The 26,629-nt window shown below is 45.7% G+C and overlaps 1 protein-coding gene across 1 annotated transcript in view; it reads left to right on the top strand.

The window, feature by feature from the left end:
* Nucleotides 1-24,994, top strand: part of LOC143277558 (intermembrane lipid transfer protein VPS13A-like) — a 240,807-nt gene extending 215,813 nt beyond the window's left edge. Inside the window, exons 71-87 of the mRNA XM_076582437.1 lie at nt 1,428-1,562; nt 3,589-3,670; nt 5,660-5,729; nt 6,742-6,850; nt 8,745-8,864; nt 10,444-10,580; nt 11,904-11,985; nt 12,638-12,751; nt 13,627-13,702; nt 14,200-14,363; nt 15,919-16,000; nt 16,720-16,807; nt 17,702-17,816; nt 20,151-20,245; nt 20,620-20,746; nt 22,742-22,819; nt 24,900-24,994. Coding sequence (XP_076438552.1) covers nt 1,428-1,562; nt 3,589-3,670; nt 5,660-5,729; nt 6,742-6,850; nt 8,745-8,864; nt 10,444-10,580; nt 11,904-11,985; nt 12,638-12,751; nt 13,627-13,702; nt 14,200-14,363; nt 15,919-16,000; nt 16,720-16,807; nt 17,702-17,816; nt 20,151-20,245; nt 20,620-20,746; nt 22,742-22,819; nt 24,900-24,947 — 1,722 coding nt within the window. The 3' untranslated portion in view covers nt 24,948-24,994. The remainder of the gene's footprint in view (nt 1-1,427; nt 1,563-3,588; nt 3,671-5,659; nt 5,730-6,741; nt 6,851-8,744; nt 8,865-10,443; nt 10,581-11,903; nt 11,986-12,637; nt 12,752-13,626; nt 13,703-14,199; nt 14,364-15,918; nt 16,001-16,719; nt 16,808-17,701; nt 17,817-20,150; nt 20,246-20,619; nt 20,747-22,741; nt 22,820-24,899) is intronic.
* The last annotated feature ends 1,635 nt before the right edge of the window (nt 24,995-26,629 follow it).

Raw genomic sequence — 26,629 nt, 5'->3', positions numbered from 1 at the left:
GATCAGGGATGATCTGAAACGGTTGTAAACAGTAGGTATTTGATCGGGGATGATCTGAAACGGCTGTAAACAGTAGGGGTTGAATCAGTGACGATCTGAAACGGTTGTAAGCAGTAGATATTCGATCGGGGATGATCTGAAACGGTTGTAAACAGTAGGCATTCGATCAGGGATGATCTGAAACGGTTGTAAACAGTAGGCATTCGATCAGGGATGATCTGAAACGGTTGTAAACAGTAGGTATTTGATCGGGGATGACTGAAACGGTTGTAAACAGTAGGTATTTGACCGGGGCCCATCGTCTGGAAAGAATTAGACCTGTAAGGTAACTGGGCTATGGGTGTGGTGGTCGTGGTGTGAAGCGGGCCTGCTGATCCCTCAGTTTGTTGGTTGCTTCTGCTGTTGAGGCGTTGGTCTGTGACAGGAGGGTCCTGGGTTCGTTCCCCCTGTCAGGTTCATGTCTTGGTGTTCACTTTGTGTGTTGAGTTCACTTTTTGTGGAAAAAAAAATAAAAGCATGTATTTTGCTTATTCATTACCTTTGTTGATAAAGAATTTTGTCTTGTTTTGTGGAGTTTTTTCTTTTTTGTTGAGTTGATTTTTTTTTTTTTTTTTTTTTTTTTTTTTAATTGATTTGACTTTGATTTTACCTGATGATATAGGTTAGCAACTTGTCTGCTCATGTGTGTGTGTGTGTGTGTGAGAGAGAGAGAGAGAGAGAGAGAGAAATGATTTGCCAATGAGTGGTCCCCAGGTGTGAAAAAGAGAGAGAGAGGAGAAATAATCAGCAAATGATTGGTCTCTACCTGTAGAGAGAGAGGAGAAATGACGTGCCAATGATTGGTCCCCAGGTGTGAAGAGAGAGAGAGAGAGAGGAGAAATGATGTGCCAGTGATTGTTCCCCAGTTGTGAAGAGAGAGAGAGAGAGGAGAAATAACCTGCCAATGATTGATCCCCAGGTGTAGAGAGAGAGAGAGAGAGGAGAAATAACCTGCCAATGATTGATCCCCAGGTGTGAAGAGAGAGAGAGAGAGGAGAAATAACCTGCCAATGATAGGTCCCCATGTGTGAAGAGAGAGAGAGAGGGGGGGGGAGGAGAAATAACCTGCCAATGATAGGTCCCCAGGTGTGAAGAGAGAGAGAGAGAGAGGAGAAATGACATGCCAGTGATTGGTCCTCAGGTGTGAAGAGAGAGAGAGAGGGGAGAAATGATGTGCCAATGATTGGTCCCCAGGTGTGAAGAGAGAGAGAGAGGGGAGAAATAACCTGCCAATGATAGGTTGCCAGGTGTGAAGACCGAGAGAGAGAGAGAGAGAGAGGGGGGGGGGGGGGAAGAAATGATGTGCCAATGATTGGTCCCAGGTGTGAAGAGAGAGAGGGAGGGGAGAAATAACCTGCCAATGATTGGTCGGTCCCCCCCCCCTACAGGTGGACTTTACGGACATGACGATGATCAAGCCCAAGACGTTCCCCATCCGACGCAGCTTTGAGAATGGGATCTGGGTGCAGTACAAGACCTCCGCCCACCAGCTGCAGCTCCACGCCAAGATCAACCGCCTGCAGGTCAGTCCTGGGGGGGCGTCCTGGGGGTGTGTGTTTGGGGGGTGGGGGGGGGGGGGGGGGACTGGGGGGGGGAGGTGGCGGGGTGTTTCCTTGATTGTTACCACTGGTTGTCTTTCCTTGTCCTGAAACCTTTGGTGGGTGTGGGGGGTAGGGAGGGATGTGCTCTCTTTGTTGACCACTGGTTGTCTGAACTTTTCCTGAAACCTTTGGTGGGGGGGGGGGGGGGGGGGGGATGTGTGTGTTCAGTATTAGTGTGGGTGTGTTTGGGTGGGGGGATAGTTGCGCCCTTTGTTGACAACTTGTTCTCTTTCCTTCTTCTGAAACCTTTGACTGGTTTGTGTGTGTGTGTGAGTGTGTTGTGTTTGTGTGTGTGTGTGTGTGTGTGTGTGTGTGTGTGTGTGTGCACAAGCACTGAAGACAGGGTTGTGTGAGCACAAGAGTTGGCAGAAATGCTCTGCCATGTTGTGTGTTGACAGCTGGACAACCAGCTGAGTCAGTGTTGTGTGTGTGTTGACGGCTGGACAACCAGCTGAGTCAGTGTTGTGTGTGTTGACAGCTGGACAACCAGCTGAGTCAGTGTTGTGTGTGTTGACGGCTGGACAACCAGCTGAGTCAGTGTTGTGTGTGTTGACAGCTGGACAACCAGCTGAGTCAGTGTTGTGTGTGTTGACAGCTGGACAACCAGCTGAGTCAGTGTTGTGTGTGTTGACGGCTGGACAGCCAGTTGAGTCAGTGTTGTGTGTGTTGACGGCTGGACAACCAGCTGAGTCAGTGTTGTGTGTGTTGACGGCTGGACAACCAGCTGAGTCAGTGTTGTGTGTGTTGACAGCTGGACAACCAGCTGAGTCAGTGTTGTGTGTGTTGACAGCTGGACAACCAGTTGAGTCAGTGTTGTGTGTGTTGACAGCTGGACAACCAGTTGAGTCAGTGTTGTGAGTGTTGACAGCTGGACAACCAGCTGAGTCAGTGTTGTGTGTGTTGACAGCTGGACAACCAGTTGAGTTGGTGCTGTGTGTTGACGGCTGGACAACCAGCTGAGTCAGTGTTGTGTGTGTTGACAGCTGGACAACCAGTTGAGTCAGTGTTGTGTGTGTTGACAGCTGGACAACCAGCTGAGTCAGTGTTGTGTGTGTTGACAGCTGGACAACCAGCTGAGTCAGTGTTTTATGTTGACGGCTGGACAACCAGCTGAGTCAGTGTTGTGTGTGTTGACAGCTGGACAACCAGCTGAGTCAGTGTTGTGTGTGTTGATAGCTGGACAGCCAGCTGAGTCAGTGTTGTGTGTGTTGATAGCTGGACAGCCAGCTGAGTCAGTGTTTTATGTTGACGGCTGGACAACCAGCTGAGTCAGTGTTGTGTGTGTTGACAGCTGGACAACCAGCTGAGTCAGTGTTGTGTGTGTTGACAGCTGGACAACCAGCTGAGTCAGTGTTGTGTGTGTTGACGGCTGGACAACCAGTTGAGTCAGTGTTGTGTGTGTTGACAGCTGGACAACCAGCTGAGTCAGTGTTGTGTGTGTTGACAGCTGGACAACCAGCTGAGTCAGTGTTGTGTGTGTTGACAGCTGGACAACCAGCTGAGTCAGTGTTGTGTGTGTTGACGGCTGGACAACCAGTTGAGTCAGTGTTGTGTGTGTTGACAGCTGGACAGCCAGTTGAGTCAGTGTTGTGTGTGTTGACAGCTGGACAACCAGCTGAGTCAGTGTTGTGTGTGTTGACAGCTGGACAGCCAGTTGAGTCAGTGTTGTGTGTGTTGATGGCTGGACAACCAGCTGAGTCAGTGTTGTGTGTGTTGATAGCTGGACAACCAGCTGAGTCAGTGTTTTATGTTGACGGCTGGACAACCAGTTGAGTCAGTGTTGTGTGTGTTGATAGCTGGACAACCAGCTGAGTCAGTGTTTTATGTTGACGGCTGGACAACCAGTTGAGTTGGTGCTGTGTGTTGACAGCTGGACAACCAGCTGAGTCAGTGTTGTGTGTGTTGACAGCTGGACAACCAGCTGAGTCAGTGTTGTGTGTGTTGACAGCTGGACAACCAGCTGAGTCATGCTGTGTTCCCCACAGTGCTGTCCCCTCTTCCTCCACCCAAGTCTGTGGCTGCTGATAGTGGTGAGTTTGTGTGTTACTTAATCTCTGAGTGTGTGTTTGTGTGTATGTGTGTGTGTGTGTGTGTGTAAATAGAATAGAAAATTTTTTTATTGTCATAAAACCTTAAAGTATATAAGACGCAATAAAACATAAACATGAGCATATTAAGAAGATGAAAATTTGTGAACAAATTTCGCCAGCCTTGGCATGTGTGTGTGTTGATAAGGCATGAATTCTCAATATGTGTGTGAATGCATTTGTGTCTGAATAGAATAGAATAGAATAGAATACTTTTTATTGTCATAAAACTTTAAAGTTTATAAGACACAATGAAACATAAGCATGAACATATTAAGAAGAGAAACATTCATGAACAAATTTTGCCAGCCTTGGCTGTATTTCTGTTAGAAGGATCAATTCACTAGGCTTTGCATTTGGATGACATATATCGATTAGGAATCTGTGTCTGTAAGTATTGTACTTTACACAATTGTCTAAAAGGTTAATCTCATCTTCTAAACTGTTGCAAGTATCACACAGTCTTTGTTCTTTCGGTGTATTTTTATATCTTCCCTGTTCGATTTGTAAGTCATGGGCGCTGATTCGTAACATGGTCAGTGCTTTCGTGTGTTGTGTATTTGCTGTATTCTTTAAATACGGTTCAATTTTATAATTTGTCACAGTGTTCTTGTAAAATGCTAATTTAGATGAACTGTCATGTTTCTGTTTCCAAAATTTTATATATTCATTTTCAAGCTTCTTGGATACAGCATGCTTTAATCTTTTAACACTAAAAGTGAACTGATTTTTACAAACATGATCTAATCCAGTGCTAGTTAATACATTTCTTATGAAAAGTAACCACTGAACATTTTCATTTGTTTGACGATACATGCAGTTATATGTTGTGTATACAAGTGAATTTTGAGGAAGCTCTAATATGTGTATCCAATAGCCAATAACTTGACATATTATTTTTAGGCTAATAGGAAATCTTCCTAATTCTCCTAAAACAGGGAGAATCATTGCTCTTTTATGTACACCAAGTAACTGTCTGTGTATGTGTGTGTGTATTGAAGAAGACGTAGATTATGTATGTGTGTGGATATGTGTGCGTGTGTTTGCATGTGAGTGTCTGTGTGTGCGTAGATTGTGTTTGTGTGAATGTGTGCGTGTGTGTGTGTGTGTGTGATGTATGTTTCAGTGATGTATGGATGTATGTTTCAGTGATGGGTGTGGATGTATGTTGATGTGTGGATATATGTTTCAGTGATGTGTGTTTCAGTGATGTGTGGATGTATGTTTCAGTGATGTGTGGATGTATGTTTCAGTGATGGGTGTGGATGTATGTTTCAGTGATGTGTGGATGTATGTTTCAGTAATGTGTGTGGATGTATCTTTCAGTAGTGATGTGTGGATGTATGTTTCAGTGATGGGTGTGGATGTATGTTTCAGTGATGGGTGTGGATGTATGTTTCAGTGATGGGTGGATGTATGTTTCAGTGATGTGTGTGTGGATGTATGTTTCAGTAGTGATGTGTGGATATATGTTTCAGTAATGTGTGTGGATGTATATTTCAGTGATGTGTGGATGTATATTTCAGTGATGTATGTTTCAGTGATGGGTGTGGATGTATATTTCAGTGATGTATGTTTCAGTGATATGTGGATGTATGTTTCAGTAATGTGTGTGGATGTATGTTTCAGTGATGTGTGTGATGTGTGTTTCAGTGATGTGTGTGGATGTATGTTTCAGTGATCGGTGTGGATGTATGTTTCAGTGATGTGTGTGGATGTATGTTTCAGTGATGGGTGTGGATGTATGTTTCAGTGATGTGTGGATGTATGTTTCAGTGATGTGTGTGTGGATGTATGTTTCAGTGATGTGTGTGGATGTATGTTTCAGTGATGTGTGTGGATGTATGTTTCAGTGATGTGTGTGTGGATGTATGTTTCAGTGATGTGTGTGTGGATGTATGTTTCAGTAATGTGTGTGGATGTATGTTTCAGTGCCCAAGCCATTCACGGAGCTGAGTGTGATGATGAGGAAACACGAACATAGCACCGTCAGCCAGATCAAGTCAGTAACCTCTGCACTCTGACCTCTTCCCTCTGGAGGGGGTGGGAGGGGTGGCGTAGGGGAGGGGAGGGGATATGATTTTTTTGGTTAAATTGTGATATGGAAGAAGATAGCGTTGATGATGGTTGTGATGATGACGATGTTTGATAAAAGACGACGATCGACGGTGATCATGATTGTTACACAGATGATGATTATTGCGGTGGTGGATAATGATTTCTTTTCTTTTCTTATTTCTTTTTTTTTTTTCCTTTCTTTTGGTGATTATATTGATGAAGACAGCAGTGATGATGGTTGTGATGGTGACCATGATTGATAGAAGACTACAACTGTAGTGACGGTGGTCGTGATTGCGACACGAATGATGATTATTCTGTGGGAGGTACTGATTTTTTGTTGTTGTTGTTTTGATGATATGGATGAAGACAACGGTGATGATGATTGTGATGATGTGCATGTTACAGGTGTCAAGACAGTGAAGTTTGATACGCACGTTACAGATGTTCATTACAGTGATGTTTTACCTATGTGGTACAGGTGTTACAGACAGTGAAGGATTACATGCACGTTAACAGATGATCAACACAGTGAAGTGTTACCTGCATGTTACAGGTGTTACAGACATTGACGGTTTACATGCACGTTACAGATGTTCATTACAGTGAAGTGTTACCTGCATGGTACAGGTGTTACAGACAGTGAAGGATTACATGCACGTTAACAGACGATCAACACAGTGAAGTGTTACCTGCATGTTACAGGTGTTACAGACATTGATGGTTTACATGCACGTTAACAGATGTTCAACACAGTGAAGTGTTACCTGCATGTTACAGGTGTTACAGACAGTGAAGGTTTACATGCACGTTAACAGATGATCGACACAGTGAAGTGTTACCTGCGTGTTAGAGGTGTTACAGACAGTGAAGGTTTACATGCACGTTAACAGATGATCAGCACAGTGTTACCTGCGCGTAACAGGTGTTACCAACAATGTATCCTGCACGTACAGGTACTTCAAGGTGCTGATCCAGGAGATGAACCTGAAGGTGGACCAGGGATTCCTCAACTCCATTCTGGAACTGTTTGCCGCCAACGAGCCGTTGCCACGGGAACAGGAGGTGGGTGGCAGTTTTCACGTGTGTGTTTGTGTGTGGATGTGGGGGCGTGTGAAGGTGGGTGAAATATATTGTGTTGGTTCGTATTGTATCATATTGTATTGCATTACTTTTTAAAAAATTTTTAATCTGTTGTGACAAAGAGTAATACAATACAATGCGGTACAATACAATTCAGTACAGTACAGTGCAATGCAATACAATACAATGTGGAGTGATGGCCTAGAGGTAACATGTCTGCCTAGGAAGTGAGATAATCTGCGCGCGCTGGTTCGAATCACGGCTCAGCCACCTATATTTTCTCCCCGTCCACTAGACATTGAGTGGTGGTCTGGACGCTAGTCATTTGGATGAGACGATAAACCGAGGTCCCGTGTGCAGCATGCACTTAGCGCACGTAAAAGAACCCACGGCAGCAAAAGGGTTGCTCCTGGCAAAATTATGTAGAAAAATCCACTTTGATAGGAAAAACAGATAAAATTGCACACAGAAAAAAATGGGTGGCGCTGTAGTGTAGCGACGCGCTCTCCCAGGGGAGAGCAGCCCGAATTTCACACAGAGAAATCTGTTGTGATAAAAAGAAACATAAATACAAATAAGGATGAGTAGGATGGGGGGACAGTATCTTTCTTTTTTATTTCCCTGCCCAGTCCATCAGCCCCAAAATCTCAGTCCCAAAGTGCTCACAACACATGGCAAATCCAAAGAAACACATCCAGCAGTACTGATACGGCGTGTCGTGTGGCGTGTTGTTGCAGTCGATACAGCTCCTAGTACTGATAGCATGGCGTGTTGTTGCAGTCGATACAGCTCCTAGTACTGATAGCATGGCGTGTTGTTGCAGACGATTCATCTCAAACATAGTACTGATAGTGAGGTGTGTCGAGTGGCGTGTTGTTGCAGTCGATACAGCTCCTAGTACTGATAGCATGGCGTGTTGTTGCAGACGTTTCAGCTCAAACATAGTACTGATAGTGAGGTGTGTCAAGTGGTGTGTTGTTGCAGTCGATACAGCTCCTAGTACTGATAGCACAGCGCGTTGTTGCAGACGATTCATCTCAAACATAGTACTGATAGTGAGGTGTGTCGAGTGGCGTGTTGTTGCAGTCGATACAGCTCCTAGTACTGATAGCATGGCGTGTTGTTGCAGACGTTTCAGCTCAAACATAGTACTGATAGTGAGGTGTGTCAAGTGGTGTGTTGTTGCAGTCGATACAGCTCCTAGTACTGATAGCACGGCGTGTTGTTGCTGACGATTTATCTCAAACATAGTACTGATAGTGAGGTGTGTCAAGTGGTGTGTTGTTGCAGTCGATACAGCTCCTAGTACTGATAGCACAGCGCGTTGTTGCAGACGATTCATCTCAAACATAGTACTGATAGTGAGGTGTGTCAAGTGGTGTGTTGTTGCAGTCGATACAGCTCCTAGTACTGATAGCACGGCGCGTTGTTGCAGACGATTCATCTCAAACATAGTACTGATAGTTAGGCATGTCGAGTTGCATGTTCTTGCAGACGTTTCGGCTCATAGTACTGATAGTGTGGTGTGGCATGTTGTTGCACACAGTACAGCTCAAACATAGTATTGATAGTGAGGCGTGTCGTGTGGCATGTTGTTGCAGATGATACAGCTCAAACATAGTACTGATAGAGAGGGTGTGGCGTGTTGTTTCAGACGATACAGCTCAAACATAGTACTGATAGAGAGGTGTGGCGTGTTGTTGCACACAGTACAGCTCGAACATAGTACTGACAGCGAGGCGTGTCGTGTGGCATGTTGTTGCAGATGATACAGCTCAAACATAGTACTGATAGAGAGGTGTGGCGTGTTGTTGCAGACGATACAGCTCAAACATAGTACTGATACTGAGGTGTGTCGTGTGGCGTGTTGTTGCAGACAATACAGCTCAAACAGGACGTGGAGTCCACAGAGAAATCCCTGATGGAGGTGGCCGGTCTGTCCCTGGCTGAGGAGCAGAAGAACTTCTACGACTACCTCCACTTCTCTCCCATCAAGGTACACCTCTGTGTGTGTGTGTGTGTGTGTGTGTGTGTGGGCAGGGTGGAGGAGGGGTCATGGTATGGGGGGTTGTAAGGTGTAGGGGAAGGGGTGTGTGTGGGAAGGGTTGGGGGCCGATCTGTCCCTGGCTGTGGAGCGGAAGAACTTCTATGACTGCCGCCAATTCTCCCCCATCAAGGTACACCTCTGTGTGTGTGTGTGTGTGTGTGTGTGCAGGGTGGAGGAGGGGTCATGGTATGGGGGGTTGTAAGGTGTAGGGGGGGAGGGGTGTGTGTGGGAAGGGTTGGGGGCCGATCTGTCCCCGGCAGAGGAGCAGAACTTCTACGAATACCTCCACTTGTCCCCCATCAAGGTATACTGGTGTGTGTGTGTGTGTGAGGAAGGGGGAGAGGGGTGTTTGGGGGTGGTGGTGGAGGGGATGGGGTCATGGTATGGGGGGTTGTAAGGTGTAGGGGGAGGGGTGTGTGTGGGAAGGGTTGGGGGCCGATCTGTCCCTGGCTGAGGAGCGGAAGAACTTCTATGACTGCCTCCAATTCTCTCCCATCAAGGTACACCTCTGTGTGTGTGTGGGTGGGTGATCATGGAGGGGGTGGGGTCATGGGATGGGGTATGGTAGTGTAGAGGAGGGGGGGGGGGGTTGTGGTAAAGGTTGGGGCTGGTCTGCCCCTGGCTGAGGAGCAGAACTTCTACAACTACCTCCACTTCTCCCCCTTCAAGGTACACCTGTGTCTGTGTACGAGGGGGGGGAAGACGGAGGGATGGGGGGCGGGGGGGTGTTAATGGAGGAGGTGGTCATGGGATGTGGGGGGTTGTAGTGGAAGGCAGGGGTGGTGGTTAGGGTTGGGGAGGTGAGAGGGTTTTTGTTGTGGGGAATTGGGAGTGAGAGGTTGAGCGAGGAGACCGTGCAAGAGCGTACATTTCATGTGCATGCTCTGCATACACACTGCGTGCGCGCACTCACATGCACATTCATACTTACACACTCACACTCATTCATACGTGCACACACACACACACACATACTTACACCCACACTCACACAAATACACACACACAGTCACACTCACTCGCAGCCTCACACACACAAACTCACACTTACACTCAAACACACACGCACACACACACACACACACACACACACACACACACATTTCCCAAACCATGTTGTACAAATCCTGGTGTATATCTACCACCACCCCCTCCCTTCCCTCCCTTCCCCCCCACCCCACCCTCCCTCAAGACGCACTGGAAGTACGGTGAGTCTTTCCACGTGTACAGCTCTTGACAGAAGGAACCAGTCCTTTGTGTTCATGTTCTTTGATATATCACAAGAAATTTGCCCATTATTGCCCTCTGACCTTGACCTACGTTGATATCCCTTTACATCTGACCTTGACCTGATTTGACATCTCCCATGACTGCCTGCTTTTTTTTGCTTTTTTTTCATCTTACCCTGAACTATTTTAGCCATCCCTTAAACCATCCCCTTTATCAGACCTTGACCTACTTTAGTCTTGCCATGACCTTGGCCTTGTTCTGACCTTGACCTTGCCCATGACCTTGGCCTGTTTTGCAGGTGCACCTGAGCTTCTCGCTGCAGACGGGGACGGGGAGCAGCGACGGGAAGCCTGTGGAGATCCAGGCTGGTGTCCTCAACGTCTTCCTGCAGAGCGTGGGCGTGGTGCTGACTGACGTGCAGGACGTCGTCTTCAAGTCAGTCTTTGGTTCTTTGCTACCTCTGAGTGTGTGTGTGTGTGTTGGTGTGTGTGTGTGTGTTGGTGTGTGTGTGTGGGGGGGGGTGGAGGGCGTGAGGAGGGGGTGGGGGGGTCTGTGTCTGTGTGTGTGGTGACAGTTGTGGTGTGGTTGATATCACAGGCTGGGCTATTTTGAGCGCTCACACTGTTAGATGTTGACAGTTGCGTTGTTGATATTACAGGCTGGGCTATTTTGAGCGCTCACACTGTTAAATGTTGACTGTTGTGTGGTTGATATCACAGGCTGGGCTACTTTGAGCGCTCACACTGTTAGATGTTGACTGTTGTGGTGTGGTTGATATTACAGACTGGGCTATTTTGAGCACTCACACTGTTAGATGTTGACAGTTGTGTGGTTGATATTACAGACTGGGCTATTTTGAGCGCTCACACTGTTAGATGTTGACTGTTGTGGTGTGGTTGATATTACAGACTGGGCTATTTTGAGCGCTCACACTGTTAGATGTTGACAGTTGTGTGGTTGATATTACAGACTGGGCTATTTTGAGCGCTCACACTGTTAGATGTTGACAGTTGTGTGGTTGATATTACAGACTGGGCTATTTTGAGCGCTCACACTGTTAGATGTTGACAGTTGTGTTGTTGATGCTACAGACTGGGCTATTTTGAGTACTGACACTGTTAAATGTTGACTGTTGTGTGGTTGATATTACAGACTGGGCTATTTTGAGCACTCACACTGTTAGATGTTGACAGTTGTGTGGTTGATATTACAGACTGGGTTATTGTGAGCGCTCATACTGTTGAATGTGTGGAGGAGGGGTGCAGGGTAATGTGTGTGTGTGTGTGTGTGTGCTGGTGCTCATGTACGTTTATGTGTATTTGATCGAGCTTTCATATCTGTGAAACTGTGTGTTTGTTGCATATCTGCTATGCATGTGTGTGTCCATGTATGTGTAAACGTGTCTGCATGTTTTACATTTATTTGCTTTTTTTTTGTATGTGTGTGTGTGCACGCGCCTAGAGTTGACTTATAAATATTAGTAGTAGTAGTAGTATTTTTATGTATTTATCTATTATTTTATTTATTTATTTATTATTATTATTATTATTTATTATAATTTGTTGGGTTTTTTCGTTATTTTTTACTTTTTTTTTTCTTCTTCTTTCTTTCTTTTTTTTTTTTTCTGTTGGGTTACGCTGCTGGTCAGGCATCTGCTTGGCCAGATGTGGTGTAGCATATATGGATTTGACCGAACGCAGTGACACCTCCTTGAGCTACTGATACTGATACAGTGTTGTTGATACTATGATACTACAGGCTGGGCTACTTTGAGCGCTCACACTCCTTCTACAACCAGAGTCAGCTGGTGGGAGAGATGACCAGACACTACGCTGGACAGGTTTGTGTGTGTGTGTTTGTTCATGTGTGTGTGTGTGTATGTTTGTGTTTTTAAGAGAGAGAGAGAGAGTGTGTGTGTGCTTATGAGAGTGTATGTGTGTTAATGAGAGTGTGTGTGTTTTGGAACAGAGTCTGTATGTTTGTTTTTTAGAGAGAGAGTGAGTGTGTGTGCATGAGAGAAATTGTGTGAGTGTGTTTATGAGACAGTGTGTGTGTGTGTGTTTGTTAGTGAGAGTGTGTGTTTATGGAACAGAGTGTGTGTGTGTTTATGAGAGAAAGAGACAGAGTGTGTGAGAGAGTGTATGAGAGAGAGAGAGAGAGTGTGTGTGTGTATGAGAGAGAGAATATGTGTATATGCGTGTTTATGAGAGTGTGTGTTAATGTTTATGTGTGTGTGTGTGTGTTTGTTAGTGAGAGTGTGTGTTTATGGAACAGAGTGTGTGAGAGAGTGTGTATGAGAGAGAGTGTGTGTATGTATGAGAGTGTGTGTGTGTGTGTATGAGAGAGAGAATATGTGTATATGCGTGTTTATGAGAGTGTGTGTGTTGATGTTTATGTGTGTGTGTGTTGTGTGTGTGTGTGTGTGTATATGTTGTGTGTGTATATTGTGTGTGTGTGTGAGTGCCTACTGACGAGTGGTGTGTGTGGTGCAGGCCATCAAACAAATGTACGTGTTGGTGCTGGGCCTGGACGTGCTGGGTAACCCCTTTGGTCTGCTGCGGGGTCTGTCTGAAGGCATTGAGGACCTCTTCTATGAACCCTATCAGGTAGGGGGTGTGTGTTGGGGGGGGGGGGGGGAGGAGGGGGGCACATGGGGGGGTGTCTGTTGTGTGTGTGTGTTTTTGTATGTGCTGTGTGTGTGGCGGGGGGGGGGGGGGGGATGGGATGATCTGTTGTGTGTGTGTTTCTCTCTCTCTCTCTCTCTCTCCCCCCCCCCCCCTTTTTTTTTTTAAACCAAGTATCCGCCTGTGGAAACAACAGAACAGTTTGCAAGACATTTAGAGAGAGACAAACTGGGAGACATACTTTCTTCATGTTATTTTGTTTTATTTTTTTTTCTCCGTGTGTTACGTATGTGTGTGTGTGTGTGTGTGTGTGTGTGTGCACATTGGGGGGTGGGGAAGGCCTGGGGAAGGTGTCTATTGTGTGTGTGTGTGTGTGTGTTTGTATGTGTGTATGCACATCTGTCGAAACCGCTATAGCGTTCCGTCATCAGGAAGGCTACCTTACGTCAGGAACGTTATAGCGTTCCATCGTCCGGCATGAGTTAAGAAGAGTATCTGTGTAGGCAACACATACATATATTGAGGGTTTGGTGTCATATACTGTACCATGTCAAACTGATGCAAACTAGGCCTATCGGTTTGCTCTGCTTGGCCAAATTTCGCGCGGCTAACAGTGAAAAGACGGGGCCCGCCCGCTCTCAGCCAATCAAACGCCTCTAAAAGCTATAAGCGCTGAATCATTCCTTTGGCCAAGGCTCTCCACGCCATCTTGTCAGGTTTACGCTCTGTCTCGTCTTACGCTTTTTTTTGGCTATTAAGCGTATTCATTTGGCCTTATTTTGCTGCATGCGGCTTGTGTTTATTGTGTAGACAACACATGCATGTATTGAGGGTTTGGTTTTGTTGTGTGGTGGCAGGGGGCCATTCAAGGCCCGGAGGAGTTTGCAGAAGGTCTGGCGTTGGGGGTGCGCAGTCTGTTCGGACACGCTGTGGGTGAGTGACTCCATCTGTGTGCTGAGAGAGCAGAGTGTGTGTGTGTGTGTGTTGTAGTAGTAGTAGTAGCAGTAGTCTTCAATTTAACGTCTTCCACTTTAAGTGATATTAGACGGAGTGTGCTGAGAGAGCAGAGTGTGTGTGTGTGTGTGTAGTAGTAGTAGTAGTAGCAGTAGTCTTCAATTTAACGTCTTCCACTTTAAGTGATATTAGACGGAGTGTGCTGAGAGAGCAGAGTGTGTGTGTGTGTGTGTGTGTGTGTGTAGTAGTAGTAGTAGTAGTAGTAGCAGTAGCAGCAGTAGTCTTCAATTTAACATCTTCCACTTTAAGTGATAATAGACGGAGTGTGTGTGTGTGACAGTACGTGCATGTGTTGTATTGTATTGTATTGTATTACTCTTTTTGTCACAACAAATTTTTCTCTGTGTGAAATTTGGAACCACATAAAGAACCAGGTTGGTGGAGATGTACAACATTATGACCTCTGACCCTCACAGGCGGAGCGGCGGGGGCGGTGTCACGCATCACCGGCACCCTGGGAAAAGGACTGGCGACCTTGACCCTGGATGACGACTACCAGAAGAAACGGCGGGAGCAGATGAACAAGCGACCGGCCACGGCTCGGGAAGGCATCGCCCGCGGGGGGAAAGGACTGGTGATGGTGAGGCCGTGTTGTGTTGTGTCTTCTTCGCTCTTCATGGAAGGAACAGCAACACACCACACAACACAACACCACCACATTACGACATTACATTACACTACAACACCACCACCACACAACACCACACTACATGACAACACCACACCACACAACACAACACATTACAACACTACAACACCACCACCACACCACACCACACAACACAACACAACATATTACAACACTACACCACACTACAACACCACCACCACACAACACCACACTACAAAACACCACACCACACGACAACACCACATTACGACACTACACTACAACACTCCCACCACACAACACCACACCACACAACAACACCACATCACGACACTACACTACAACACTCCCACCACACAACACCACATTACACACTACACTACAACACCACCACCACACAACACCACACCACATTACGACACTACACTACAACACTCCCACCACACAACACCACATTACACACTACACTACAACACCACCACCACACAACACCACACCACATTACGACACTATACTACCACACCATCACCAAACAACACCACACCACATCACAACACCACATTACGCTACTACGCTACAACACCTCCACCACATGACACCACACGACAACACCACATTACACACTACACTACAACACCACATTACTCACTACACTACAACACCACCACCACACAACACCACACCACACCACACCACACCACCCCACACCACCACAACACATCACTACACAGCACAACAACACAGCACCACAGCACACCACACCAGAGCACAACACCACAACACTCCAAACTTGACCACTCCGCATCACACCTCACCACACCACACCACACCACACCACACAGCACAAACATATAACCAAGAGTGTTGCTGTGTCAGGGGGTGTTTGACGGGGTGACCACCACACCACACCACACCACACAGCACAAACATATAACCAAGAGTGTTGCTGTGTCAGGGGGTGTTTGACGGGGTGACCACCACACCACACCACACCACACACCACACACAACACCACACCACACCACACCACACCACACCACACTACACCACATCACACCACACCACATCATACCACACCACACCACCACACAACACCACACCATCACACCACACCACATCACATCATACCACACCACACCACACCACCACACAACACCACCACACCACACCACACCAGACCACACAGCACAGCACAAACATATAACCAAGAATGTTGCTGTGTCAGGGGGTGTTTGACGGGGTGACCACCACACCACACCACACCACACCACACCACACCACACCACACCACACCACACCACACCACACCACACCACACCACACCACACCACCACACAAAACCACACCACCACACCACACCACACCACACCACACCACACCACAGACATATAACCAAGAATGTTGCTGTGTCAGGGGGTGTTTGACGGGGTGACCACCACACCACACCACACCACACCACTCCACTCCACTCCACACCACACCACACCACACCACAGACATATAACCAGGAGTATTTCTGTGTCAGGGAGTGTTTGACGGGGTGACCGGCATCGTCCGTAAACCCATGGAGGGAGCCAAACAGGAGGGGGTCAGCGGGTTCTTCAAAGGTCGGCTGTTTGTCTGTCCGTCTGTCTGTCCATCTGCTTGTCTTGTCTGTCCATCTGCCTCTCTGTCCATCTGCCTGTCTGTCCATCTGCCTGTCTGTCCATCTATCCATCTGCCTGTCTGTCCATCTGCCTGTCTATCCATCTGCCTGTCTGTCCATCTGCCTGTCTGTCCATCTATCCATCTGCCTGTTTGTCCATCTATCCATCTGCCTGTCTGTCCATCTGCCTGTCACGAGAGTGGTGCGATGTAACACATGTGGAGTAATGTGGTGTAAAGTAGTGGTTTGTTGTATGTGTTTTTTTGTGGGGTACGTTGTTTCTGAGGTGTGGTGTTATGTGTGTGTGTGTCCAGGTATGGATGAAGAAGGCCCAGTGGGTGTGGTGTGAAGAAATGTGGTGTGATGTGTAGAATAATATGTGTAATGTGGTGTGTGTGTGTAGAAGAATGTGTGTGTGACGTAATGTGTGGTGCGTGTCTCCAGGCATGGGCAAAGGCCTGGTGGGTGTGGTGTGAAGAAATGTGGTGTGATGTGTAGAATAATAATATGTGTAATGTGGTGTGATGTGATGTGTGTGTGTGTAGAATAATGTGTGTGTGACGTAACGTGTGGTGCGTGTCTCCAGGCATGGGCAAAGGCCTGGTGGATGTGGTGTGAAGAAATGTGGTGTGATGTGTAGAATAATGTGTGTGTGACGTAACGTGTGGTGCGTGTCTCCAGGCATGGGCAAAGGCCTGGTGGGCGTGGTCACACGTCCAACCAGCGGCGTCATCGACTTTGCCAGCAGTTCTTTTGAAGGAATCCGTAGGTGAGCACCTGCCGCAGGCTTTGAGGAGGGGGGTGGGGGGGGGGGGGTTGAGGTGGGGGGGGGGGGGCACATGAGCACATGCAAATAGAAGTTTGTAGCGACAGGATTTTTTTTGTTTTGTTTTTGGTTGTCTTGAACAATTTTTCTTATGATTGAATTAGGATGAAGGACAAAGAGACACATATGTGTAGATTCTGTTTGACTTTTCAGATTTTTATTCTCATCTTTCTTTCTTTCTTTTTTTCTTTTTCTTTCTTTCTTTTCTTTCCTTTTTTATAATTTTTTTATTTGTTGGTGTTGATGGAGACTTGTATATGTGTGTACCTTGTCTGCAGACACACAGCACAGTACAGCGTTAACATAGCCCAACGCAACACAACACAGCAACGACACACACAACACCACAACACACAAACCACTCACACCTCACCACAACACACTATTCCACACCACAGCACAGCACAACACAGCAGTCACACGCACCACTAAACAACACACCACAGCACAGCAATCACACACACCACAACACACAGCACACCAATGGCGCACACAACACAGCACAGCAGTCACACACAGCATGACACAACACACTACAACACAGCAACCACACACATAACACACCAGTGAAACACAACACAACAAAACACAGTAGTTACAACACAATACACTACAAAACAGTATTCACACACACTGCAACACACCAGTGACACACACAACACACTAATGACACACACAACACAGCAGTTACATACAAAACAACACAACACACCAGTAACAAACACCACACCACAACACATTAATGACACACACCACACCACAACACAGTAAACTCACACAACACACCACAACACAACACACCACAAGCCAGCAGTGACGCACACAATGTGTTTTCAGAATCGTGGAGGTGTCGGAAGACATCAAGCGACTGCGCCCCCCACGTCGCTTTTTCAAAGACGGAGTGGTCCGCCCCTACAACCACCAGGAGGCTGAGGGCTACGCCATTCTGCAGGTGTGGGGGGGATGGGGTGTGTGTGGGGGTGCTGGGAGGGACTTGCGGAGATGCTAACTGTTATGATTTTTCCGTATTTTGTAACGCTCAAAACGCACTTTGTTTTGACGTTACGCCAATGTCAGAATTGTTCTGAAGAGTTCATTTTTGACTACGTAGCATGGTCACACATGCTTTCCTGTCGTAACCTTACTCAGACGCTCCAGACCTATCAGTCACAAGGCCAGGGCAGTCACTACTAACCTTGGCCTTAGGTGATGATGCTAGGTAATGGCGTGTGTGGCACTGAGTGGACCAATCAGCTTCGTCATTTGCCCGAGCAAGAGAGAACGTGGCTTAATCAAGTTGCGTCTCGATCAAACGGCGTCTGTGCCTGGTGGATTAAGCTACAGAGTGCGAGTGAGGAACAAGGGGCTTGAAACGGAGAGTGTCAGGCCTAGGATTCTGACCGTGAGAAACGAGACGAACAAAGACCAGGGAAGCGACACGGTGCCACAGATGCGTCGGCTGTAAAGAGGCAGCAGCGGTGGGAACAGAAGTTTCGCCAAACGTATTTGTATTGTATTTGTATTTCTTTTTATCACAACAGATTTCTCTGTGTGAAATTCGGGCTGCTCTCCCCAGGGAGAGCACATCGCTACACTACAGCGCCACCCATTTTTTTGTATTTTTTCCTGCGTGCGGTTTTATTTGCTTTTCCTATCGAAGTGGATTTTTCTACAGAATTTTGCCAGGAACAATCCTTTTGTTGCCGTGGGTTCTTTTACGTGCGCTAAGTGCATGCTGCACACGGGACCTCAGTTTATCGTCTCATCCGAATGACTAGCGTCCAGACCACCACTCAAGGTCTAGTGGAGGGGGAGAAAATATCGGCGGCTGAGCCGTGATTCGAACCTGCGCACTCAGATTCTCTCGTTTCCTAGGCGGACGTGTTACCTCTAGGCCACCACTCCGAGTGCTCCTACCAAATTCAGAATGTTCCTTCCAAATTTCCTGATTGTTCCTGCAAACACTTGACAGGGGTTGGTATCGCTGGGGCTCGTCAGATGGTTGGGACTGGCCACTCTCTCTGATGAAATCGTTAAGTAGTATGTGCTCCTGTGGGTGGGTGTCGACTCTATGTGGTTATGACATTGCGATGTTTATTGATGGGGGTGACATTACAGTATTTATGGATGGGTGTAACATTGCTATGTTTATTGACAGGGGTGACATTCCGATGTTTATTGAGAGGCATGATGTTGTGATGTTTATTGACAGGCGTGACGTTGCGATGTTTATTGATAGGGGTGACAGTATGATGTTTATTGATAGGCGTGACGTTGCAATGTTTACTGACAGGGGTGACATTGTGATGTTTATTGATGGGTGTGACGTTGTGATGTTTATTGACAGGGGTGACATTGTGATGTTTATTGATGGGTGTGACGTTGTGATATTTATTGACAGGGGTGACATTGTGATGTTTATTGACAGGGGTGACATTGTGATGTTTATTGACAGGGGTGATGTTGCAATGTTTATTGACAGGCATGATGTTGCAATGTTTATTGACAGGCATGACATTGTGATGTTTATTGACAGGGGTGACATTCCGATGTTTATTGAGAGGCATGATGTTGTGATGTTTATTGACAGGCGTGACGTTGCGATGTTTATTGACAGGGGTGACATTATGATGTTTATTGACAGGGGTGACGTTGTGATGTTTATTGACAGGGGTGACATTGTGATGTTTATTGATGGGTGTGACGTTGTGATGTTTATTGACAGGGGTGACATTGTGATGTTTATTGACAGGGGTGACGTTGTGATGTTTATTGATGGGTGTGATGTTGCAATGTTTATTGACGGGGGTGACATTGTTGATGTTTATTGACAGACTTGACGTTGTGATGTTTATTGACAGGCGTGACGTTGCGATGTTTATTGATAGGGGTGACAGTATGATGTTTATTGATAGGCGTGACGTTGCAATGTTTACTGACGGGGGTGATGTTGTGATGTTTACTGACAGGCATGACGTTGTGATATTTATTGACAGGGGTGACATTGTGATGTTTATTGACAGGGGTGATGTTGCAATGTTTATTGACAGGGGTGATGTTGCAATGTTTATTGACAGGCATGACGTTGTGATGTTTATTGACAGGGGTGACGTTGTGATGTTTATTGACAGGCATGATGTTGCAATGTTTATTGACAGGCATGACATTGTGATGTTTATTGACAGGGGTGACGTTGTGATGTTTACTAACGGGTGTGACGTTGTGATGTTTATTGACGGGTGTGACGTTGCAAAGTTTACTGACGGCGTGATGTTGCGATGTGCAGGAGACGGAGAAAGGGAAGTACGCGGTGACGGACGAGTACCAGGCCCACGCCGTGGTCAGCAAGGACGGCAAGCATGTGCTGCTGGTCACCGACAAGTGAGTCACCTTCACCTTCAACCCCTGAACTCTCACACTGCTGTGCGTCCACAGGAGGGGAGGGGAGGGCCGGGCGGTCGGGGCTTTCTGTCGCTGTCAGAATTCCATTGCCGTCAAACCTCCATTCTGTGACTATCATCATCACCATCATCATCATCATCATCATCATCTCCCTTTCATTTGTGTGATGACAGCATCATGAAGGATGTGTGTGGTTGTGGTAGGTGTGATCCTCATGAAGGATCTGTGTTGCTGGCCATTGTGTGTGTGTGGAGATATTTGGGTCGTGGGATGCTGACCGGACTTTTTTGTAGACATGACCTGATAAAGATGCAGTGTGTGTGTGTATGTGTGTGTGTGTGTGTGTGTGACAGACGTGTGTTGCTGGCCAAGCGAGGGGAGATCTTCGGGTCGTGGGACGCAGACTGGTCCTATGTCTGGACGGACCTGAGGGAGGACACCCCGAAGAAGACCTCCAAGGGCATCGAGATTGCGCTGCGGGTCAGTCAGTCAGTCAGTCGGTCTGTCTGTCGGTCTGTCAGGGCATTGTGTGGAGCAGATGCTGGCTGTTGTGTTGTGGTGGAATTTATTGTGTACTTTGCTGTGTTGTGGTGCGTTTTGTTGAGTTGTGGTGTGGTGTGTTGTGGTGTATTGTATTGTAGTGTGTTGCATTGCAGTGAAGTTTGCTGTGTTGGAGTGTGATGTGTTGTGTTGTGGTGTGTTGTGTTGTGGTGTATTATATTGTATTGTAGTGTGTTGCATTGCAGTGAAGTTTGCTGTGTTGGAGTGTGATGTGTTGTGGTGTGTTGTGTTGTGGTGTATTGTAGTGTGTTGCATTGCAGTGAAGTTTGCTGTGTTGTAGTGTGTTGTGTTGTGTTGTGGTGTGTTGTAGTGTAGTGTAGTGTAGTGTAGTGTAGTGTATTGTAGTGTGTTGCATTGCAGTGAAGTTTGCTGTGTTGAAGTGTGATGTGTTGTGTTGTGGTGTGTTGTGGTGTATTATATTGTATTGTAGTGTGTTGCATTGCAGTGAAGTTTGCTGTGTTGTAGTGTGATGTGTTGTGTTGTGATGTGTTGTGGTGTATTGTATTGTAGTGTGTTGCATTGCAGTGAAGTTTGCTGTGTTGGAGTGTGATGTGTTGTGGTGTGTTGTGTTGTGGTGTATTGTATTGTAGTGTGTTGCATTGCAGTGAAGTTTGCTGTGTTGGAGTGTGATGTGTTGTGTTGTGGTGTGTTGTGTTGTGGTGTATTGTATTGTATTGTAGTGTGTTGCATTGCAGTGAAGTTTGCTGTGTTGGAGTGTGATGTGTTGTGTTGTGGTGTATTGTATTGTAGTGTGTTGCATTGCAGTGAAGTTTGCTGTGTTGTAGTGTGATGTGTTGTGGTGTGTTGTGTTGTGTTGTGGTGTATTGTATTGTATTGTAGTGTGTTGCATTGCAGTGAAGTTTTCTGTGTTGGAGTGTGATGTGTTGTGTTGTGGTGTATTGTATTGTATTGTGGTGTATTGTATTGTAGTGTGTTGCATTGCAGTGAAGTTTGCTGTGTTGTAGTGTGATGTGTTGTGGTGTATTGTGTTGTATTGTAGTGTGTTGCATTGCAGTGAAGTTTGCTGTGTTGTAGTGTGATGTGTTGTGTTGAAGTGGGTTGCGTTGTTGTGATGTTGGCTGTATTGTAGTGAAATGTGTTGTAGTGTGTTGTGCTGTAATGTGTTGTATTGTAGTGGATTTGATGTGTGTGTGTGTGTGTGTGTGTGTGTGTGTGAATGTGTCTGTGTGTGTATGTGTGTGTGTGGCCATGGGTGTGTGTGTCTGTGTGTGCTTGTGTCTTTGTGTGTTGTGTTAATTTGTTTCATTCTAATGCATTGTGTTACGCTGTAACATGTTGTGTTGTATTGCTGTATGATGTGTTGCATTGTAGTGTACAGTGTTGTGGTTTTTGTTGTTGTTTTTTATTGCGTTGCAGTGTAAAGATGAGGTTTATTTCAGGAGAAGTGGTTTGTAAAGATTTTGGTGTGTATTTCAGGAGATGTGTAAAGATGGAGGTGTGTGTCTCGGGAGAACTGGTGTGTAATGAGGTGTAAAGACATGTAAAGATGGGGTGTTAATATCAGAAGTGGTGTGTAAAGATGGACATGTGTATTTCAGGAGATGTATAAAGTGTGAACAGGTGGAGGTGTGTATTTCAGGAGAAGTGTAAAGAAATGTAAAGACAGGTGAGTGTTTCAGAAGTGTAAAGAGGTGTAAAGACAGGTATGTATTTCAGGAGAAGTGTAAAGACAGGTGGGTGTTTCAGAAGTGTAAAGAGGTGTAAAGACAGAGGTGTGCATTTTAGGAGAAGTATAAAGATGTGTCAAGACAGAGGTGTGTATTTCTGGAGAAGTGTACAGACAGGTGTGTACTTCAGGAGAAGTGTAAAGACAGAGGTGTGTACTTCAGGAGAAGTGTAAAGACAGAGGTGTGTACTTCAGGAGAAGTGTAAAGACAGAGGTGTGTATTTCAGGAGAAGGAGAAGAAGAGACTGTTCTCCTCCAGCACCACCAAGAAGGAAGTGACCATAGCTGACGCCAAACTGGCTGAGGTCTGTGTGTGTGCGTGTGCATGTCTGTGTACGTGCGTGCATGTGTGTGTGTATTCGTGTTTGTGCGTGTGTTTGTGAATGTGTGTGTGTGTGTGTCTGTCTGTCTGTCTGTGGGTGTGTGGGTATGTGTAGTAGTGTGTGTGTGTGTGTGTGTGACTATTTGTGTGTGAGTGTGTGTGTTTGTGTGTGTGACTATTTGTGTGTGTGTGTGTGTGTGACTATTTGTGTGTGAGTGTGTGTGTTTGTGTGTGTGACTATTTGTGTGTGTGTGTGTGTGTGTGACTATTTGTGTGTGAGTGTGTGTTTGTGTGTGTGTGTGTGTGTGTGTGACTATTTGTGTGTGTGTGTGTGTGTGCAGGGGGTCAGTGTCCATTTAGCACTGAATCTTGTGCAGAGACAAATCAAAGCGCTGTCACACCAGTCACTCACACGCATGCATAACTCTAAAACTGAAGAAGTAAACTGAAGACTAGAAGGAAGAGGCAGGGGAGGGAGGCTAGGCTATCTTGAGAAGAGGTGGGCTTTTTTTTTTTTAACTCAGTACGGCCAGTCCTCTCTTCTCATCTACACAGACCCCTCGGATGTCCAGTGGGTGTCTGAATGACCCAACCTTTAGCTTCCGTCGTCAGAATTGTGATATTCTTTGTCAACATTCACCTCTTCAGTATAAGAGCCTTCCGCTTGCAATATTTTGATGGTGTTAATTGGGGTGAAACGCTGTTAACGTCGTCTCTTTCGCTGTTCGTATGAAGAGAGTTAAGGGCCAGACTAGAAAGAGCATCACACACTTAGTGCCAGACAGTGAAGGTTTCACAGCACGGCGATGGTGTGAGGCATTTCTCAGAAAACCTGGCTGTGTGACGAGTCAGGAGGCAGGGGTGTATGTGTTGATGGGTTTCGGATGGTGGGGGGGCGGACAGACAGAATCAGGGGGGGGGGGGGGGGGGAGTGAAAGAACAGTGGTGTGTGTTATTGTCATGTTAATTGTGTATGCTGAACAAAGGAGGCTGGTGTTTGTTTATGTTATGTTAATTGTATGCTGATAAAAGAATGGTGGTGTGTGTTTATGTCATGTTAATTGTGCGCTGATCAAAGAAGGGTGGTGTGTGTAATTGTCATGTTAATTGTGCGCTGATCAAAGAAGGGTGGTGTGTGTAATTGTCATGTTAATTGTGCGCTGATCAAAGAAGGGTGGTGTGTGTTTATGTCATGTTAATTGTGCGCTGATCAAAGAATGGTGGTGTGTGTAATTGTCACGTTAATCGTGCGCTGATCAAAGAAGGGTGGTGTGTGTAATTGTCATGTTAATTGTGCGCTGATCAAAGAAGGGTGGTGTGTGTTTATGTCATGTTAATTGTGCGCTGATCAAAGAAGGGTGGTGTGTGTAATTGTCACGTTAATTGTGCGCTGATCAAAGAAGGGTGGTGTGTGTTTATGTCATGTTAATTGTGTGCTGATCAAAGAATGGTGGTGTGTGTAATTGTCACGTTAATTGTGCGCTGATCAAAGAAGGGTGGTGTGTGTAATTGTCACGTTAATTGTGCGCTGATCAAAGAAGGGTGGTGTGTGTTATGTCATGTTAATTGTGCGCTGATCAAAGAAGGGTGGTGTGTGTAATTGTCATGTTAATTGTGCGCTGATCAAAGAAGGGTGGTGTGTGTTTATGTCATGTTAATTGTGCGCTGATCAAAGAAGGGTGGTGTGTGTTTATGTCATGTTAATTGTGTGCTGATCAAAGAATGGTGGTGTGTGTAATTGTCACGTTAATTGTGCGCTGATCAAAGAAGGGTGGTGTGTGTTTATGTCATGTTAATTGTGCGCTGATCAAAGAAGGGTGGTGTGTGTTTATGTCATGTTAATTGTGTGCTGATCAAAGAATGGTGGTGTGTGTAATTGTCACGTTAATCGTGCGCTGATCAAAGAAGGGTGGTGTGTGTAATTGCCATGTGAATTGTGCGCTGATCAAAGAAGGGTGGTGTGTGTAATTGTCATGTTAATCGTGCGCTGATCAAAGAAGGGTGGTGTGTGTTTATGTCATGTTAATTGTGCGCTGATCAAAGAAGGGTGGTGTGTGTTGCAGTGGATCATGAGCCAGATCAAGGAGCAGATGGCGCGGATGAAGAACTGAGTGACCCCCCGACCCCTCCCTGTCGCACAACCAACAACACACCACACAGATATACACAATTCCCCTCTCCGCCAATCACAGACACACACACGCACACAAACACACACACAGAGTAACTGTTCATTGACGCGCAAATCACAACTTCAGTTCTGCCCTAGCTCTACAGTACAGCTGTTATTCCATAGATGGACGCAGTGTGTGTGTGTTTGTGACTGTAACCTGCAGACGTTCACACACACACACACACTCACACACACACACACACACATACACACACACACACCCTTCGTGGTGACATGGGTAGATGATGATGACGGTGGTGGTGGTGTACAGGGAACCTGCCTGTGTTTTGAACGGTACTGTCGGGAGGGTTGTGTGTGCGTCGCGTCGTGCGGCCTGTTGATCCTGTTTTGGAAGCTGCCATGTCCGTGAATGTTCACTGTGTTTTTTTGTTTTTTTTCCCCTCTCTCTCTCTCTCTCTCTCTCTCACACACACACACCCTGGACAACACCCTGCTTACTAGAGGGGTTTGTGTGGGGGGTTTTTGGTGGTTTTTTTTTTGTTGTTTTTTTCTCCCCGTAGAAAATAAAGCTGGAAAAAAAAAAAAATTTTCTCCACCCCTCCCCACCCCCCTTTTTTTTAGTATTGCTTTTTCTGTGACTCTTGGATAAATAACCTCAGAAGGGGAGTTATGGGTTTTTTGTGTGTGTGTTTTTTTGTGTGTTTTTTTTTCTTTATATAGAAAATAAAGCTTGGGAAAAAAACAAAAACTAATATGTTCTCCACCCATTTTTTTTGTTTTTTGTTTTACTGCTTTTTATGTGACTCCTGGATAACATCCTCAGAAGGTTTTTTTTGTTTTGTTTTTTTTTCTTCTTCTTCTTTAGAAAATAAAACTGGAAAGAAAGTAAAACATACTGAATTTTTCTCCATCCTGGTTTGTTTTGTTTTTTTTGTTGTTGTTTTTGTTTTTTTTGCTTTTTTTGTTTGTTCTGAAGGGAAGTTTGTTTTTTTGTATGTAGAAAACAAAGCTGGAAAAAACATTTAAAAAAAAAAAAAATTTTCTTCTGTGCATCTCTTTGTTATGTTGTGCATGTTGTTGTATTGTTTTGTTGTTTGTTTTTTTGTTCTGATGACTGACCATCACATGATGATGACTGACCATCACATGATGATGACTGACCATCACACGATGTCCAACTGGTTTTATTTCCCTGTCCATCTATCTATCTACCTACCTCTGTCTTTCTTAGTCACGCTTTATATTGAACCACTTGGGTTACCCGGAGAGAAAAAGTTCTATACATTCTGTATAACTTGTGTTTTCACGTTTCTGTCGTGTGCCACTTTAGTTATTTATTTATTATTATTATTATTATTACTACCTTTTTTTTTCATATTATAATTATTATTTATTTATTTATCTATTTATGTATTTATTTACTCATTTATGTACGCTTATCTATTATTTATTCACCTTTTTTTTTTCTTTTCTTTTTTTCTCTCAAGGCCTGACTAAGCGCGTTGGGCTACGCCGCTGGTCAGGCATCTGCTTGGCAGATGTGGTGTAGCGTATATGGATTTGTCCGAACGCAGTGACGCCTCCTTGAGCTACTGAAACTGAAACTGTCGTGTGCATTTTTTTTTTTTCTTTTTTTTTTTCTGTGAGCTGTTGTAGTGT

Source organism: Babylonia areolata, chromosome 34 (genome assembly GCF_041734735.1).
Source record: "Babylonia areolata isolate BAREFJ2019XMU chromosome 34, ASM4173473v1, whole genome shotgun sequence".
Taxonomy (NCBI): Eukaryota; Metazoa; Mollusca; class Gastropoda; order Neogastropoda; family Buccinidae; genus Babylonia; species Babylonia areolata.
The sequence above is the reverse complement of the archived record's forward strand: the minus strand, read 5'-3'. Positions and strand labels throughout refer to the sequence as shown.